Below are 17,684 nucleotides of genomic sequence, written 5' to 3' on the forward strand. Positions count from 1 at the left end.
CCCCGCAGGTGTCGTTGGCGGCGTAGTCACCGTGATGATGTCGGGAGTGGCACATAGACACCACCTCAGCGCAGTGACGTCAGTTTCTTTTCACAACTTTCCACACCAAAGCGCAGAGCCGGGAAGAACACTGAAATTGGTGCGCCAGAGCTAAGGCCCTGAATGGGGAAGCCCTGTCTCTAGAAATCAGTTCACAAGTGGGGAGGATGGGTGGGTCGGTAAGGAATCTGCAACTAGAATATATCTCTTCCACATATACCGTTACCAAAGGTAAGTAACTTGTACATCTGATAGACTTCTAGTTGCAGATTCCTTACCTTGGAATAGATACCCAAGCAATGCCATTCTCGGAGGTGGGCTGCAAACCAAGATTATACTAGAAAGGCCAATAGGACCGAACTACCAAAGTACCCGTCCCTGCAGACCTGATTGTCCAGGCAGTAATGTTTAGTAAACATGTGCAGGGATGCCACGTTGCTGCCTGGCAGATATCCAGGACAGGAACTCCTCGTGCTAACGCTGTGGAAGCAGCAGTTGCTCTGGTGGAATGAGCGTGCAATCCCTCAGGGGGTTGACTTTTGCCAAAACATAGCACATTTTGATGCAAAGAAAGACCCATCGTGTGATGGTACTTTTGTGCACCGCCTTCCCTTTCATCACACCCACATATCCAACAAAGATAGCTGATCGTCCACCCGGAAATCTTTAGTACTATTGAGATAGAACACCAACGCTCTTTTTGGATTCAGGCGGTGGAGTCTCTCCTCCTCATGAGAAGGATTTGGAGGTCTATAAAAAGTAGGCAAAGTGATGGACTGGCCAACATGAAAAGGTGTAACGAGTTTGGGAAGGAATGAAGCCTTAGTGTGTAACACCACTTTGTCAGGGTGCACAGACAAAAATGGGGGCTTAGAAGATAGAGCCTGAAGCTCACTCACTCTGTGAGCAGAAGTGATGGCATCAAGAAAAACAGTTTTGAAAGTAAGGAGCTGTAATGGACAATTGTGCATCGTCTCAAAAGGAGCACACATTAAGTAAGGACAAGATTGAGGTCCCACTGAGGCATGATAAACGGAGTGGGAGGAACCAAATGGGTGAGTCCCTAAAGGAATCTACTAACAATAGGAGACTTAAAGAGTGAAGGCTGATCAGGCAACCTAAGAAAGGCTGAGATAGCCGATATATAGCCTTTAAGGGTGCCCAAAGCAGAGCCGCAAAGGGATAAAGAAAGAATGAACAAAAAAACCTCAGAAAGAGTAGCAGAGAGGAGAACAACTGATTTGTTGGTACACCATGCCAGTAAATTTATGCCAACGACAGGCGTATAACATTTTGGTGGAGGGATGCCTGGCTGCCAAGAATACATCACAGACTTCAGGTGGATGGTCAAAAGCTGTCAAATGCCGTCACTCAGTCTCCACGCATGAAGGTGGAGATTGGATAGGTTCGGGTGGAGAACCGTCCCCTGTTGCTGCGACAGAAGATCCTCCCGAAGGGGCAGTCTGAGAGGAGGATCGGTGCCCATGCTCAGTAGCTCTGGATACCATACTCTCCGTACCCAGTTCGGAGCCACCAAGATTACTTGGGCCCAGTCGTTCATGATCTTCTTGAGAACTCTGGACAGAAGTAGTATATGAATAAAGGAGGCTGGTGGTCCACTCAAGACTAAAAGCGTTGCCAAGCAAGTGCTGCCTTGGAAACTCATATGCGCAATACTGCTGGCATTGTGCGTTCTCTGCAGAGATGAAACAAATCTAACCAAGGCTCTCCATATTTCTGAAAGAGACCATGGGCCACCTCCTGATGGATAAGCCATTTGTGATCGGTTACACATTGACGGCTGAGTTTGTCTGCTCTGGCGTTCTGAGAGCACCCCCCATGCTGAACCACCAGGGTGATGTCCTGATGTGCCAACCATGTCCAGAGGCACAGTGCTTCCTGACAAAGGGTCCAGGACCCTACTTCCGCCCTGTTTGTTGCAGTACCACATGGGGGTAGTGTTGTCCATGAACATTTGCACCACTTTCCCTTTTAGAGAGGGAAGAAATGTTTTCAACGCAAGCCTAATCGTCCAAAAGATTGATACAAAGTCCAGACACCGCCAGAGACCAGAGGCCTCTGATCTACTCTTCCACGTGGCCGCTCCATTCCAGAAGTAACACGTCTGTCACTATGGACAGATCTGGTTGAGGAAGGGAGAGGGATCTGCTATTGCTGATTCAAAAGCCACCACTGCAGGTCTTTCGTAGTCCCCTCTGACATCTGGACCATGTTGGAGAGAATTCCCTGATGCTGAACCCACTGGAACTTCAGGTCCCACCGCAGAGCCTGCATAAGCCATCTGGCATGTGTCACCAGCATAATGCAGGAGGCTGTGAGGCCCAGCAGCCTCAGAGTCATTCTCACCGAACCCAAGATAGAGGTTGAAAGATCAGAATCATAGCCTGAATATCCTGGACTCGCTTTTTGGGAGGATAGGCCCGAAACTGCACTGTGTCCAGAACAGCTCCGATGAAAGGGAGCGTCTGAGAGGGAGTTATGTGTGACTTTGGCACGTTTATAGTGAACACCAGCATGTGCAGGAGGTTTGCTGTAGTCTGAAGGTCAGAGATGACTTTCTGGGGCACGTCCGCCTTCCACAGCCAGTCTCTGAGGTAGGGGAAGACTGCAACCCCCAACCTGCGCAGATGAGCTGCAACCACATCACTTTTGTCAACACCCAAGGGGCGCCAGAAAGGCCAAAGGGGAGCACGGTACATTGAAACTGCTCATGACCTACCAAGAATTGTAGGTATCGTCTGTGGGCAGGCAGGATGGGAATATAGAAATAAGCTACCTGGAAGTCCAACACTATCATCCAGTCTCCTGGGTCCAAGGCAGACAAAACCTGAGCAAGGGTGAGCATTTTGAATGTCTCCTCGAGGAAGAGATTGAGGGCCCGAAGGTCTAGAATAGGACGTATGCCCTTGTCTTTTTTTGGCACCAGAAAGTAGTGGGAATACCAACCACAACCTACTTCTGGCGCAGGACCCTCTTCATGGCTTCCTTGGCCAGGAGAGCTGCAACTTCCTGGCGGAGAAGTGCCAAATGTTCCTCCGGAATACGGCTGAATAATGGGAGGCATGGCTGGTGGGGCAGTCTCGAAGGGGAGGGAGTAGCCCCTCCGAACGTTCTGCCAAACCCACCTGTCCATAGTGATGGATTCCCAGTGGGGCAGGTGATAGCGAATCCTGCGGCCAACTGGACTGGAGTGAGGTGATGGACTACGAGGGTTCGGTCGTGTCCAGCCCACATCGGATAGTGAACGTTGCCAGGTCTCTCCCATCTGTAAATGCTTGGAAGACGATAGCACAGGCCTCCTCCAGTATCTGCGGCAAGACTTGCACGACCGTATACCACAGAGATCGAGTATAACGGCCCAAAAGGCATGCAGTGCTCACTGACCGCAGCACCAGATCAGAGGAAGAAAACATCTTCACAAATTGGTCCAGTCTTTTTGATTCCCTATCCGAAGGTGGGGGAAAGGAATGTGCCAGAGGATAAGGATGCCTGGATAACAAGGCTCTCAGGCGTGGGGTATTGGGACACGAATTAAGGGTTGTTCGGTCGGGCCGATGGCATGCGAGTATCCTGTTCACATGAGTCCGTGTTGGGTCTGGACCAAGTACCCAAAAGGACATTGGTGAGAGCTTCATTGAGTGGAAGAGGAGGCTCAGAGGTGTAACCCCCTGGTTGAAGCACCTCCATCAGGAGATTAGACCTGACCAGAACAGTAGGCAGCTCAAGGCTGAGGACCTCAGCCACCCTACTGACAACCAAGGAATAAGTAGCTCCCTCTGCCATAGCCAGGGTAGAAGGAGACAGCATGCCATTGTCTGGAGAGGTATCCAGACCACTGGCCTCGCCCAACTCCTGTGCCCAGTCCATGTTAGGATCATTCTGACCCCTCCAACTCTTCCCTGTATTCAAACCAATAAGAATAAGGGTCAGAATCCAACCTGGGGTGACTAGGCCCCATCGAAGAAGGAGGCGGAGTTGGCTGATGCCGTTCCGACTCATCGTGGATCACAACTGCAGTGACGTTGATAGTTGGCACCACCGACGTCTGGAGCGTTGACAGTCGCGCCAGGGATGGTCTCGATGGTACGACCAGCATTGGTACGGATCTGGGAGCGGATCCAGAGGAGACTTTGGTGGTCGGAACCAGAAGCGTGGGACCCTAAGGCCCACCAACCGAACCACCTGGACCCGAAGGCGCTGTAGCAGGGTAGGACAGCCCAAAACGGAGGCGCATGGCCTAGTAGAATTTCGTTAATTGGGCAGGGGGTGCTCTGGGAGGCACGGAGGGGACCCAAAAGCAGGCTCCGAGGATGGAGGCCTAGAGCGTCGACGCTCCTCAAGTGTCGCATTAGCTGAGCGATGGGGTGAAGTCGAAGGATGATGAAATCTCTTCGACTTCTTCTTACCTTGACCCAAAGACTTAGAAGAGGACAAGTGGTAGTGGCTCTGCAAACGGTCTCAAGACCTTCCTCTCGAGCGAGACCGGGACTGATGCAGAGTTGAGTGCTGGGCAGCCATAAGCACCTTAAGGCCTTTGCGTGCATGGCTCAGCACTCGGGGCCCAACTTTGGGTCGCGCACCAGGAACCGCAAACAGACCTGATGCAGATCCATCACCGACATTGTGCGGTGACAGTCCTTGCAAGGTTTGAAGCCGGTCTTCGGGGACATCTCAATGGACCAAAACTTCATCAAAAATCTGATAAAAAGGTCAAAGCAGTCAAAAAAATACTAGGGTAGATCTCTCGGAATCAGCGGGTGGCGCGGAAAGAAAAGAACTGCCGTCACTGTGCTGAGGCGGCATCTATGTACCATTCCTGACATCATCACAGCAACTACGACGCCCACGTAGCCAACCAACGCCACCTAACGGCGGGCAAGGGTATTGCTTGAAGAAGAATCTCCAGATCCAGTCTGATGCCTGGGGGAAATTCTAAGGTAAGAAATCTGCAACTAGAAGTCTCTATCAGATATATGGTACTCAGGTACCCAGGGTATTTGTACACCAGGTGTCTCCCACGGGCTGCAGCATGTATTGTGCCATTCATGGGAGCCCATGCAAACTGTCTACCGGCCTGCCATTGCAGCCTGTGCGAAATGGTTCATACACCTTTCACTTCAGATATAAGTTACCTTATATCATGGTCACTTCACTCTGACCCTGTAAGTCACCCCTAAGGTAGGCCCTTCAGTCCAAGGGCGGACTGCATGGTTCTAAGTGTGAGGGCAACCCTGCATGAGCAGAGGTGCCCCTATAGACCCAAACCTCCATTTTATGGGCTTTGTAAGTGAGGGGAAGCCATCTTAAGGTATGTAGTGGACAAAGTAAACACAAGTTGTCCGGCTACATAATGGCTTCGCCTAACATAGGCATGTTTGGTATCAAACATGTTGGAATCAAGCAACTACACCGATTCCAGTGCTACTTGCATGATATCATGTGCTCTTAGGGTTCCCTAGGGGATTCCCAAAAGTCTAACTGTACAGCCTTGTAGGGTCTGCATGCCAGTCCGTGCTGTTGCTGACCCCAGACACTGTTCTGCCCTCCTGTGCTGAGCTTAACTCAGACAGAGAAAGGCAGAACAAAGGATTTCCTGTAAAGGAGAGGTGTGACTATCTCTTCTTTAGAAATAGGCTCACTGGGCTGGAGGTGTCTCTGAGCGCCAGACTGCTTTGAAGGGAACATTTGGTGCCCTCCTTGCATAAACCGGTTAGCACCAGTGCAGGAACCTTCGGTTCCCGCTCTGGCATGAAACCACACAAAGGACAGGGGAGCAACCACCCCCCTGTCCAGCTCCTCTCCTAGGGAAGTGCACAGAGCTCTGCCAGGTGGCCACTTGATTCTGTCGTGAGAGCATCTGACTGGTTAGTCCAGTTGGGTGATGTCACTGACCCCCTCTGATAGGTGGGTCACTGCAGTAAGTGTCCAACCACCTTCATGGGCTACTTAATTGCTCCCACAAGGGTGGGACCCCAGATTAGTCTGCAAGACTTCAGGAACTGTCTGCAAGTCTCCTCTGCATTGCATGACACTTCTGCAACCTGGCCACCAAAACCACTGCTGTTCCGGAACCAAGAGGAAGAAGGTAACCAATAGGGGGGCTCCGACTGCAACTTTGTTTCCAAGTTCTGTAAAGACTTCTGCAACCCCACGGCAGTGCATCCTCCAGAGTCACAGGGACTCTGCCTGCACTTAGGAAAGTAAGATGAAATCTCCCTTGGAGTGAAGGAGTCATTCCTTTGCATCTGCAGGCACCTCAACAACGACAACCAGCTAGTGGATCCTGCTGTCCCACTGATTCGTCGAGGATCTACAACAAATGTGGTGGTTCTGTGGCACACCAGAGGTCTGACCTAGCTTCCTTGCAACTGGAAAGGTTGTGGTCCCTTGCTGGAGCGGCTTGGCTGGAACCCCTGTGCACTGCGTCTGTTTGTTGTTGCCAAGGCTTGTTGGCTCTTCAGTCTGAAGACCTCTTGGCTCCAAGAAGGCCCAGCCTCCATTACTCTCCAGCTCCAAGAACAACAACCTATCTGCAACTCCTGCGGTGTGGTCATCCCTCTTTGCTGTGCAGGTCTCCCTGTGCCTGCTGTCAGAGGGTTGTGCTGGGGGCTCCAACGATTCCTGATGGCGCTCTGCGTGCTGAGGGCTGGCCCTGGCCTACTTACCAAGTTTGGGTCACCTGGACTTTTCTAGCCCCCACAAATCCTGCAAACTCTATGCAACACTTCTCTGCATTTGCCAAGGCTTGAGGGTGGTCCTGCTGACTGCTGACCCATCTGCATTTCGACAACCCAAGTGGGACAGCTCGTGGGCAACTCCCGGGATCTTTCTGCATTGCCTGGACTCCATAGTTTCACTTCTTCATCCACTGCCCAACAGGAAAGCATCTCCGAGAAGGGTGAGCATTGCACTCCTGTACCGTTTGGGTCATCTGGACTCTGTCCCCTCTTCCCTTAAGTCCTATTCTTGAGGAATCCACGCCTGCGTTCCACCGACGTGTGCCACGGGTCACGACAGCAGCTGGACAACTGAGGTCCCCATTTACTTCAACAGGAGGTTCCGACACAACTTTCCCCCTATGCACCTGGGCTCCTCAGTGTAGGCAGTCCACTGTTCTGTGGAGGCACTATCCAACTTCCCTTGTCCGAATGGGTTTTCTCTGGGTCCTCTGGGAAGGGTCCAAAAACCGCAAAAACTCCTACAGTGACTTCCCCATGTTATCCTATAGACAGTGACCCGGGATTACAACTCTACACACTGGCAACTGGGGTATTCTACCTACTTACCTATGGGGTTTTAGTACTTCTTCAGTCCTAAGGGTCCTTGAGTGGTAGTGTGGGTTATGACAGATTTTTGCATTCCATATTTTTAGCATATGATTTTGTCTCCCCTACAGGGACCCCTGTAATTTTAAGACTTTACTTACCTGTTGCTAAGTATATTTTTGTATGTTCATATCTCCAGTTAGGGGATAAATCAAAGTTAGTTCTAGAGTGTGTTATAATAAATATCACATATTTTTCTAACACTGCAACCACTTTACACCCTCCTGGATAAGCCTTAGGCACTCTCCACAGCTATCCTTTTGAGAGCTCTGGTTATCTAGAATCTCCTACACTATCACTAAGGGTTGCCTGGGCTCAGTACAGGGTGTCTCACCTATGAGTGTACGCCCTATACTGAGTCAGCCTCCTACAACACTAAAGACCAGTTTCACATTACAGGAACTTACAATCCGCCAGAGGCTTTTCCAAACCAATGCATATAAAAGGCGTGCTTTTGCTTTTATCATATGGCATCACCTGGTTTTGCTAAGGAAGACACTTAAATTCAGTGCTAAAGGATACGTTCTTGTTCTTGCTGAGAATCCATCACTCTTTCCATGTGCCCCATAATGGAGCTTTGTACAGCATCCATGTGGTCAGTAAGTCGCTGCATCAGCTCCAGTTGGTTCTGTCGTAACTCAGACAGCTCATGTTGCTGGCTACGTAGTAGAGACATCAATTCCTCCTGAACCTCCAAGTGTTGCTGTGGGTAAAGCAAATTTTTCATTTTCACATCTGTGGTGATCTCAAAGAGAAATATTGTAAATCGGTAACAAAACCAACCTTCCAACCAGCTATGTCAATAACAGAAATTTCCGTTGTTATTCTCATCTTGCCTTATCACCTTATTTCACAGTAATGCTCTCAACATTGCCTCAGAAGTACTGGAAGCTGAAAGATCTGGATTACATAATTTTCATCATATCACTATTTCGAGATTAATATTTCTAGGTGGGTCATCGTCGTTTTTATAATTATTCAATCAATGACTCACGTTGGCAACTTTGGGCCCAATTAATAAATCTGAATGAGCATACTCGTAATGCCTGGGAATGTAAATAACAACATTACCTACACATGCAAATTCACACTGTTGACTCAAAGTACACCTGCAATTGTGAATGGATTTACTCATATCTAGAATCACACCAGAGTAATGGGTTTTGACCTAAATGACCATGTTCTCAGGATCCAGTGACTGATTGATGTCACAAGTCTTTGACAACTGCCAGGTGGTGAAGTGCCTGTAGTTGTTACAGACAGTCTAGCTTGTCCGTTTGAACTATATTATTAATGGGTAGAATTTGCACCAGTTGAGACAGATACTGAGTTTTTTTTCCAAATGCAATCAAGAACATCTGCCAATTGTGTACCTTTATGAAAACCAGGATATTCCCGTAAGTTACCACCAACAAACACAATGGTTCATTGGGTATACTTACCACATAGAGTCAATCAGAACAGGCCCCTGAAGATTCCAGGGCCCAGATGACTGGCATTTGCAAAACATGCATCACAGCCAAAAACAAAGAATTTGCGTTTAAAACAATTAACGTTTACTACAATTGACTTGATGGGTAGATAACTCAGACAGTAGGTATTAGACAGCAGGTTACAGGAATCCAGTGATATTACACTGACCTCCTGAACCATTAATAGCTAAACAAACTATAAATTCAGTAACAGGCAAAGCACAGTTTATCTAAAATTCAGTGCCTTTCTGGATTACTCATAAAACTAACAATTTAGAAGTGATATAACATCAGATAACGAACCAAGATGCAGGCGTCTTCCCTTGGGAACGGTACCACCTATTGTAGTGTGTACTATATGGGCAAGTTTATTTGTTAATGTAAAAACGTTTACAACACGGTGTAGTAAGAACACTTTTGGGCCTGCATACAGACTCCATTTTAAATGCACTAAATGCACGTCTTTAACATAGCATTTCTTTTCAGTAACCTTTTACATCGCTTCCCGCTTATGTGATAGTATAATGGGAAATTGTTTTACAAGTTGCTTGTTCCTAGTAAGCCATCTAATCTGTAAACTCTATCCAAGGCGGCACGCACACAGCACGATGCTTGAACATGTTAAGTGTCCAAGGAGACAGCTCTGCGTTTCTAGATAAATCACAGTGTTGAACTTGCACCTCTGACAGTGCGAAATGGAGAATGCTTTCATTATAAAAACCAACTCTGTGCTATATGCAGAGGAGCACTCCTCACTGGGCTTATCCTGAAACTTTGCACACAGTGCTAGAGATGCAGCTTGGCTGACTCTGGTGCCGATTCTGAATCCAACCTCTACCTTTCACTGGACCATGAGCCACACCGCATCAGACTGGCATTCTGGAACATTATACCCAGGTATTGGGAGGGGCGGGATTCCCAATCAATCTGGCAGACAGTGCTCCCACTATGCTCTCAGCAGTGTAGGTAGTTTAGACAGGAGTTTACTAACAATCACAGAACCATGGTTGAACTGGTTATCTTTTTCACCATCTTTGTAATGCTGGTTACCATGCTCTGTCGTGTTTGCCTAATAATCAAAGGTCAGGTTTTTTATTACAAGACTAAGACTAGCAATAAATGTCCTGAACAACATTTTTACATTTCTTCTTGTGTCTAATCTTGGATGCTCTGAGTACATTAAATGAGTAGATCTGTTCCACAATTTATTAATGGGGTGGATGGGAATAGTTAAAAACTATTTAGTTTTTAACCATTCCCATCCAACCCATTAATAAAGGGACACCTTGGGATTGGATGAGGATTATTTTTACCTTAGAGTTAAGTCCCCTGGTTAACTTTCTAAGAAGAGCTCCCTGAAATATGGTTGAGCCGTCCCTGACCTTTAGGAGTCAGGGCAAACCTGATAATGGTGCATACCACTATTAAAGTGTGTGAGGGTTATATATAAAAAGAGAATGGTTTCCTCTTTGTACACCTCATTAGGAGTAGTGTATAGCTGTGGCAGGCATCTTGCCCCCTCGGTTAATATGCCTCCTACCTATGAGGGCTACTCTAATGGTAGTGTTGAAGACCTAGATTATGCTGACCTATGGAGGTAAATGTTTCTAAAATAATTTTGGGCAAGTCATGCTCCCTTTGACATGGTGGCGAGGTGTTGGCATACGGACAATAATGCTGCTTCATTTTGAATGTTGCTAAAAACAATAGAAGGTAAAACAATAGAAAATAATGCACCCTAAAGCAGGGTGCACTATACCACAGGTGAGGGCATAGTTGATACCAAACTTCCCAGAAATCAGTGTAGCCATTATGGAATTGTGGAGTTTGTGTTTGACAAACTACCAGACCCTATACTATTTATGGCTACCCTGCACTTACAATGTCTAAGATTTGGCTTAGACACTGTAGGGGCATAGTGCTCATGCAACTATGCCCTCACCTGTGGTATTGTGCACCCTGCCTTAGGGCTGTAAGGCCTGCTAGAGGGGTGACTTACCTATGCCATAGGCAGTGGGGTTGTGGGCATGGCACTCTGAGGGGAGTGCCACGTCAACTTAGTCATTTTCTCCCCACCAGCACACACAAGCTGTGAGGCAGTGTGCATGTGCTGAGTGAGGGGTCCCCAGGGTCGCATAATAAATTTCGCAGCCCTTAGTGGCTACAGGGCCCTTGGTACCAGGGGTACCATTTACAAGGGACCTATCTGTGTGCCAGGGCTGTGGTAATTGTGGAGAAAAAGGTACAGTTTCAATCATAACTAGCATCAACAAAAGGCAAAACTGTAGGGGGGTAACCATGCCAAGAGAGGCATTTTCCTACACACACCCCCCCCCACACACACAAAACGAAAGAGGATAAGACTAACCTTTCCCAAGAGAGTCTTCATTTTCTAAGTGGAAGAACCTGGAAAGGCCATCTGAATTGGCATGGGCAGTCCCAGGTCTATGTTCCACTACAAAGTCCATTCCCTGTAGGGACATGGACCACCTCAACAGTTTAGGGTTCTCTCCTTTCATTTGCATTAGCCATCTGAGAGGTCTGTGGTCAGTTTGAACTGTGAAGTGAGTACCAAACAGGTATGGTCTCAACTTCCTCAGGGACCAAACCACAGCAAAGGCCTCCCTCTCAACAGCACTCCAATGCTGCTCCCTGGGGAGTAACCTCCTGCTAATAAAAGCAACAGGCTGGTCAAGGTCATCATCATTGATTTGGGATAGAACTGCTCCTATTCCATGTTCAGAGGCATCAGTCTGCACAATGAACCGGTTTGAATAATCTGGAGCTTTCAAAACTGGTGCTGAGCATGTAGCTTCTTTCAGGGTGTCAAAGGCCTTTTGACAGTCCAAGGTCCAGTTAACCTTTCTGGGCATTTTCTTGGAGGTAAGTTCTGTGAGGGGTGTCACTATGGTTCCATATTCCTTCACAAATCTCCTGTAGTATCCAGTCAAGTCAAGGAACGCCCTGACTTGAGTCTTAGTTTTTGGAGCTTTCCAGTCCAAAATAGTCTGGATCTTGGGTTGGAGTGGCTGAACTTGGCTTCCACCTACAAGGTGACCCAAGTAAACCACAGTACCCTGCCCTATCTGACATTTAAATGCCTTGATAGAGAGGCCTGCTGCTTGCAGGGCTTGCAAAACCTTCTTCAGGTGGACCAGGTGATCCTGCCAGCTGGAGCTAAAGACAGCAATATCATCTAGATATGCTGCACTAAAGGACTCCAAACCAGCAAGGACTTGATTCACCAACCTTTGGAAGGTGGCAGGGGAATTCTTTGAGCCAAAGGGTATAACAGTAAACTGATAATGCCCATCAGGTGTAGAGAATGCTTTCTTTTCTTTTGCTCCAGGTGCCATTTTGATTTGCCAGTACCCCGCTGTCAAGTCAAGGGTACTTAAGAATTTGGCTGCACCTAATTTTTAAATTAACTCATATGCCCTTGGTATGGGGTGAGCATCTGTCTTGGTGACAGAGTTGAGCCTTCTGTAGTCCACACAGAATCTCTCTTTTTCCATCCTTGGTTTGAGGACCAAGACCACTGGGTTTACCCAGGGACTGTCAGATTGCTCTATCACTCCCTATTCCAGCATCTTGTGGACTTCCACTTTAATGCTTTCTTTGACTTGATCAGACTGTCTGAATATTTTTTTCTTGACAGGTAAACTGTCTCCTGTGTCCACGTCATGGTTACACAGGTGTGCCTGACCAGGGATCAAGGACAAGAGCTCAGCAAACTGCTGGAGGACTTGCCTGTAGTCAGCTTGCTGTTGGATAGAGAGGGTGTCTGAGACAAATCCATCTACTGAGCCATCTTTAGGGTCATTTGAGAGGAGATCGGGGAGAGGTTCACTCTCTGCTTTCTGATCCTCATCAATAACGATCAGCATGCGCACTATGCCTCTACAGTGTCTAAGCCAAATCTTAGACATTGTAAGTGCAGGGTAGCCATAAAGAGTATATGGTCTGGGAGTTTGTCAAACACAAACCTCGTAGTTCCATAATGGCTACACTGATTTCTGGGAAGTTTGGTATCAAACTTCTCAGCACAATAAATCCACACTGATGCCAGTGTGAGATTTATTGAAAAATGCACACCGAGGGCATCTTAGAGATGCCCCCTGTATACCAGTCCAACTCCTAGTGTTAGGCTGACCAGTTTCTACCAGCCTGCCACATCCAGACAGGTTTCTGGCCACATGGGGTGAGTGCCTTTGTCACTCTGTGGCCAGGAACAAAGCCTGTACTGGGTGGAGGTGCTTCTCACCTCCCCCTGCAGGAACTGTAACACTGGGCGGCAAGCCTCAAGCCTGGTGTTACAGGGCCCCAGGGTACTCCAGTTAGTGGAGATGCCCGCCCCTCCGGACACAGCCCCCACTTTTGGCGGCACGTCCGGAGGAGATAATGAGAAAATCAAGGAGGAGTCACCCTCCAGTCAGGACAGCCCCTACGGTGCCCTGGGCTGAGGTGACCCCTGCCATAGAAAATCCTCCATCTTGTTTTGGAGGATTCCCCCCAATAGAATTAGGGATGTGCCCCCTCCCCACAGGGAGGAGGCACAAAGAGGGTGTAGCCACCCTCCAAAGACAGTAGCCACTGGCTACTGCCCCCCAGACCTAAACACACCCCTAAATTTAGTATTTAGCGGCGACCCTGAACCCAGGAATTCAGATTCCTGCAACCTGAAGAAAGAAGGACTGCTGGCCTTAAAGCTCCGCAGAGATGACGGAGACGACAACTGACTTGGCCTCATCCATACCGGCCTGTCTCCCGACTCAGAGAACCTGCACAGTGACGCATCCAGCGGGACCAGCAACTTCTGAGAACTCAGAGGACTGACCTGTACCTGAAGGACCAAGAAACTCCAGAAGACAGCGGCTCTGTCCAAATCTAAAACAAAGAAACCAACTTTAAAGAGGACTCCAGCCTCACTCCGGAAGCGTGAGTCTTCACACACTGCACCCGACGCCCCAGGCCCGTATCCAGAGAAACCAACACCGCAGAGAGGACTCCCAGGCGACTCCAACGACGTGGACACCCTGAGTCGAGCTCCCTGCACCCCCACAGTGACACCTGCAGAGAGGATCCAGAGGCCCCACCGACTGTGCCTGCCCGGTAACAAAGGAACGCAGCGCCTGGACACAGCACTGCACCCGCAGCCCCCAGGACCGAGAAGAACCAACCACCGGTGCAGGAGTGACCACCAAGCGGCCCTCATCCTAGCCCAGTCGGTGGCTGGCCCGAGAAGCCTCCCTGCACCCTGACTGCATCGCCAGAGTGACCCCCGGGTCCCTCCGTTGTTTCCTATCTACAACCCAACGCCTAGTTCACACACTGCACATGGCTGCCCCTGTGCCGCTGAGGGTGTATTTTGTGTGCCTGTTTGTGCCCCCCCACCCCTCCCCCCCCAGTGCTCTACAAAACACCTCTGGTCTGCTCCCCGAGGACGCAGGTACTTACCTCCTAGCAGCCTGGGACCGGAGCACCCCTGTTCTCCATAGGCACCCATGTTATTTGGGCCCTACTTTGACCTCTGCACCTGACCGGCCCTGTGTTGCTGGTGCAGGGTGTTCGGGGTTAACTTGAACCCCCAACGGTGGGCTGCCTATGCCCAAGAGACTGAACTTGTAAGTGCTTTACTTACCTGTTGCCAAAACTGTGTACATTACTGTTTTAATTCAAAGTTCCATACTTACCTGTGTGAAGTACCTTACAATCTATGTACTTACCTAAATTCTGAATCTTGTGGTTCTAAAATAAATTAAGAAAATAATATTTTTCTATATAAAAGCCTATTGGCCTGGAGTAAAGTCTTTGAGTGTGTGTTCTCATGTATTTCCTGTGTGTGTACAACAAATGCTTAACACTACCCTCTGATAAGCCTACTGCTCGACCACACTACCACAAAAATAGAGCTTTAGTATTATCTAATTTTGCCACTATCAACCTCTAAGGGGAACCCTTGGACTCTGCACACTATCTCTCACTTTGAGATAGTATATACAGAGCCAACTTCATACAATGACATGGGGGGAGGGTAAATCCTTGGGGAACATGATTATGAAACTGGAGAAAATCATATCAGCTATAGATAGACAGGCCTCACACACTACAGAGATTTGGGAAGTGCATCAGCGCCTTCAGGAGGAAAAAGAAAGGCAAAGGAACCACTAGGGAAACATTATTAGAGAATGCATACAGAAACGCAGCACGAACAAGGGAATAAGGCAGGACGTTCATTAGCTTGGCAAGTCAACAAGGAGAATGGCGGTAATACGGGTCGTATCCCTTAGGGATGCGAATGGGGAACTTCTCATGGCACCGGGAACTATTCTATAGAGATTAGTGGACTTTTACTCAGCACGCTATCCAGAACAGCTGCAGAATGATGAGTTGTGCATGGCGGCAGTGTTGGATGAAGCACAATTACGCAGGGTCGAAGCAAAGATGTAGTCTCTACTGAACACCCAGAGAGAGGAGAAGGATATCAAATGGGCAATCAAAAACATGAGCAGGAGAAGGCACATGAAAATGATGGGCTAGCAGTAGAATTTTAAAAAACATACGGAGATCTCCTGAATGCCCCTCTGTTGACCATGTGTAGGGAAGCATCTGAGTCTGGGATCCTTCTGGCCTTGTTGAGGGATGCTTATATTGTGGTTTTGCCAAAACCGGGGGAGGGATCCCACAGATTGTGGATCATATGGACAGCAGTCTATGATCAATGTAGACGCAAAGATTCTGGGGAAGATCGTAGCTTAACACTTCGCGAAAATGCTTGTGCATTCCGACCATGCTGAGTTTGTGGGAGGCTGTGAAACCTCCACTACCATCTGGAAGGAGTTTCAGTTCTTGAACAGGCCTTGAGGGGAGACAAACTGTGGGCCATTGCTAGCTTAGATGGCCATAAGGAATTCAATACTGTGGATTGGACATTCACGAGGTACAAGCTACAGCGCTATGATTTTCAGGTGGAGTGGAGCTACTGTACACAGGCAGCAGAACAAGAGTGAAGGTTGGTCATAGATTATCAGATAGTTGGGCAAAAGAGATAGGAATGCAACAGGAATGTCCCCTATCCCCAATGATCTCTGCTCTGGTAATAGAGCCACTAGCACAGATGAGACATGCTAGAGAAGGGGAAGATGGTACACTAGTGGGAGTACAGGCGTGAGGTAATTTCATTATACATTTGACATTGTTGACTCTTAGGAACCCAGATGCCTGTGGCATGCACTAGAAAGCACAATTAGTGAAGTGGAGAGACACTCTGGTTTCCGACTTAACAATGACAATTCAGTGTTATACCCTACCAATTTAGATCAGGTACTAGGAGAGGTCTTACCTAACCATAGGGGTCTAGCCAACTCTAGTTAAGTATCTAGGTATTTATCTGAACTCCAGTATCACAGAAAAATATGATTCTAGTGTAGATGCATTGCTAACTGGCTTAGAGCGTAGAGTGCCCAGATGGCTGTTGTAGGAAAGTAGGCTCTTTATGACAGTTACCCCCACTTGTTGCCTGGTGTCAGTGTGTTTAGACTGTAGTACACTGGGATCCTGCAAACCAGGATCCCATACAAACTGTGTTTGTAGGCCTGCCATTGCAGCCTGGGTGAAATGGTGCATGCACCTTTCACTTTAGATATAAGGCTTGACTTATATCACAATCACTGCACTTGGACAGTACACGTCATCCCTATGGTAGGCCCTTCAGCCCAAGGGCAGGGTGCATTGGTCCTGGTGTGAGGGTACCCCTGCACAAGCAGTGGTACCTGTACAAACCCCAGACTCTCTAGGCTTTGTATCCAACTACATAATGTCTTCTCCAAGCCTAGGCGTGTTTGGTATCAAACATGTTGGAATCATGCAGCTACACAGATTCCAGTGTTAGTTGCATGATACCATGTACTATGAGGGTTCCTTAGAGGATTCCCCATATATGCCTGTACAGCCTTGCAGGGTCTGCATGCCAGCCAGTGATGCTGCCGACCCTAGACACTGTTCTACCCTCCTGCTGATGAGCCTAACTCAAGCAGTGGAAGGCAGAACAAAGGATTTCCTGTAGGGAAGAGGTGTGACCACCTCTCCCTCTGAAATTGATGTTTTTGGGCTGGGGTGGCCTCTGAGCGCCACCAGACTGCTTTGAAGTGGACATGTGGGGCCCTCCTTGCATAACCCGGTTTCCACAAGTACAGGAACCCTTGGTTCCCACTCTGGCATGAAACTGCACAAAGGACAGGGGAGTGACCACCCCCCTGTCCAGCTCCTCCCCTAAGGAGGTGCACAAAGCTGTGCCAGGTGGCCGCTTGATACTGCCATCTAGGAAACAAGTTGGGCAGAGGCCCCTTGGAGCATGTGACTGCTTAGTCCAGCTAGACGACAACGACTCTGCTACACAGGTGGTGGTCCTGTGGCCCTCTATAGGTCCTACTTGTCTTGCTGTTGGCACTGGGACGGAACTCCTGTGCACCGTGGCGTAGTTACCAAGACTTGTTGGCTCTGCCTCATGAAGACCTTCGAGCTCTAAAAAGCCCCGGCCTCCAGGACATTGCAACTCGAAGAACAGTGACCTCACTGCAACTCCTGCGGCGTGGGACTCCTTCTTTGCTGTGCTACTGAGGCCTCCCTAGTCCTCCCTGTGCCTGCTGCCAGTGGGTCCTCATGGGAGCTCCAACGATTCCTGCTAGCTCCCCTACTTGCTGAGGGCCAGTCCTGACTTCCCTCCAAGAGTCAAGTCGTTTGGACCTTGCAGGTCCCCAAAATCCTGCAAACTTCCCCTCAGCTTCTTCCTGATTTGCCAAGGCTTGTTGGTGGTTCTGGTGACCAC

General features: G+C 48.6%; 1 protein-coding gene across 1 annotated transcript in view; it reads right to left on the reverse strand.

The window, feature by feature from the left end:
* The window catches only part of EDC4 (enhancer of mRNA decapping 4), a 703,483-nt gene that overhangs the window by 202,201 nt on the left and 483,598 nt on the right, over positions 1-17,684 (reverse strand). Inside the window, exon 22 of the mRNA XM_069217586.1 lies at positions 7,908-8,088. Coding sequence (XP_069073687.1) covers positions 7,908-8,088 — 181 coding nt within the window. The remainder of the gene's footprint in view (positions 1-7,907; positions 8,089-17,684) is intronic.

This window comes from Pleurodeles waltl, chromosome 12, assembly GCF_031143425.1.
Source record: "Pleurodeles waltl isolate 20211129_DDA chromosome 12, aPleWal1.hap1.20221129, whole genome shotgun sequence".
Lineage (NCBI taxonomy): Eukaryota > Metazoa > Chordata > Amphibia > Caudata > Salamandridae > Pleurodeles > Pleurodeles waltl.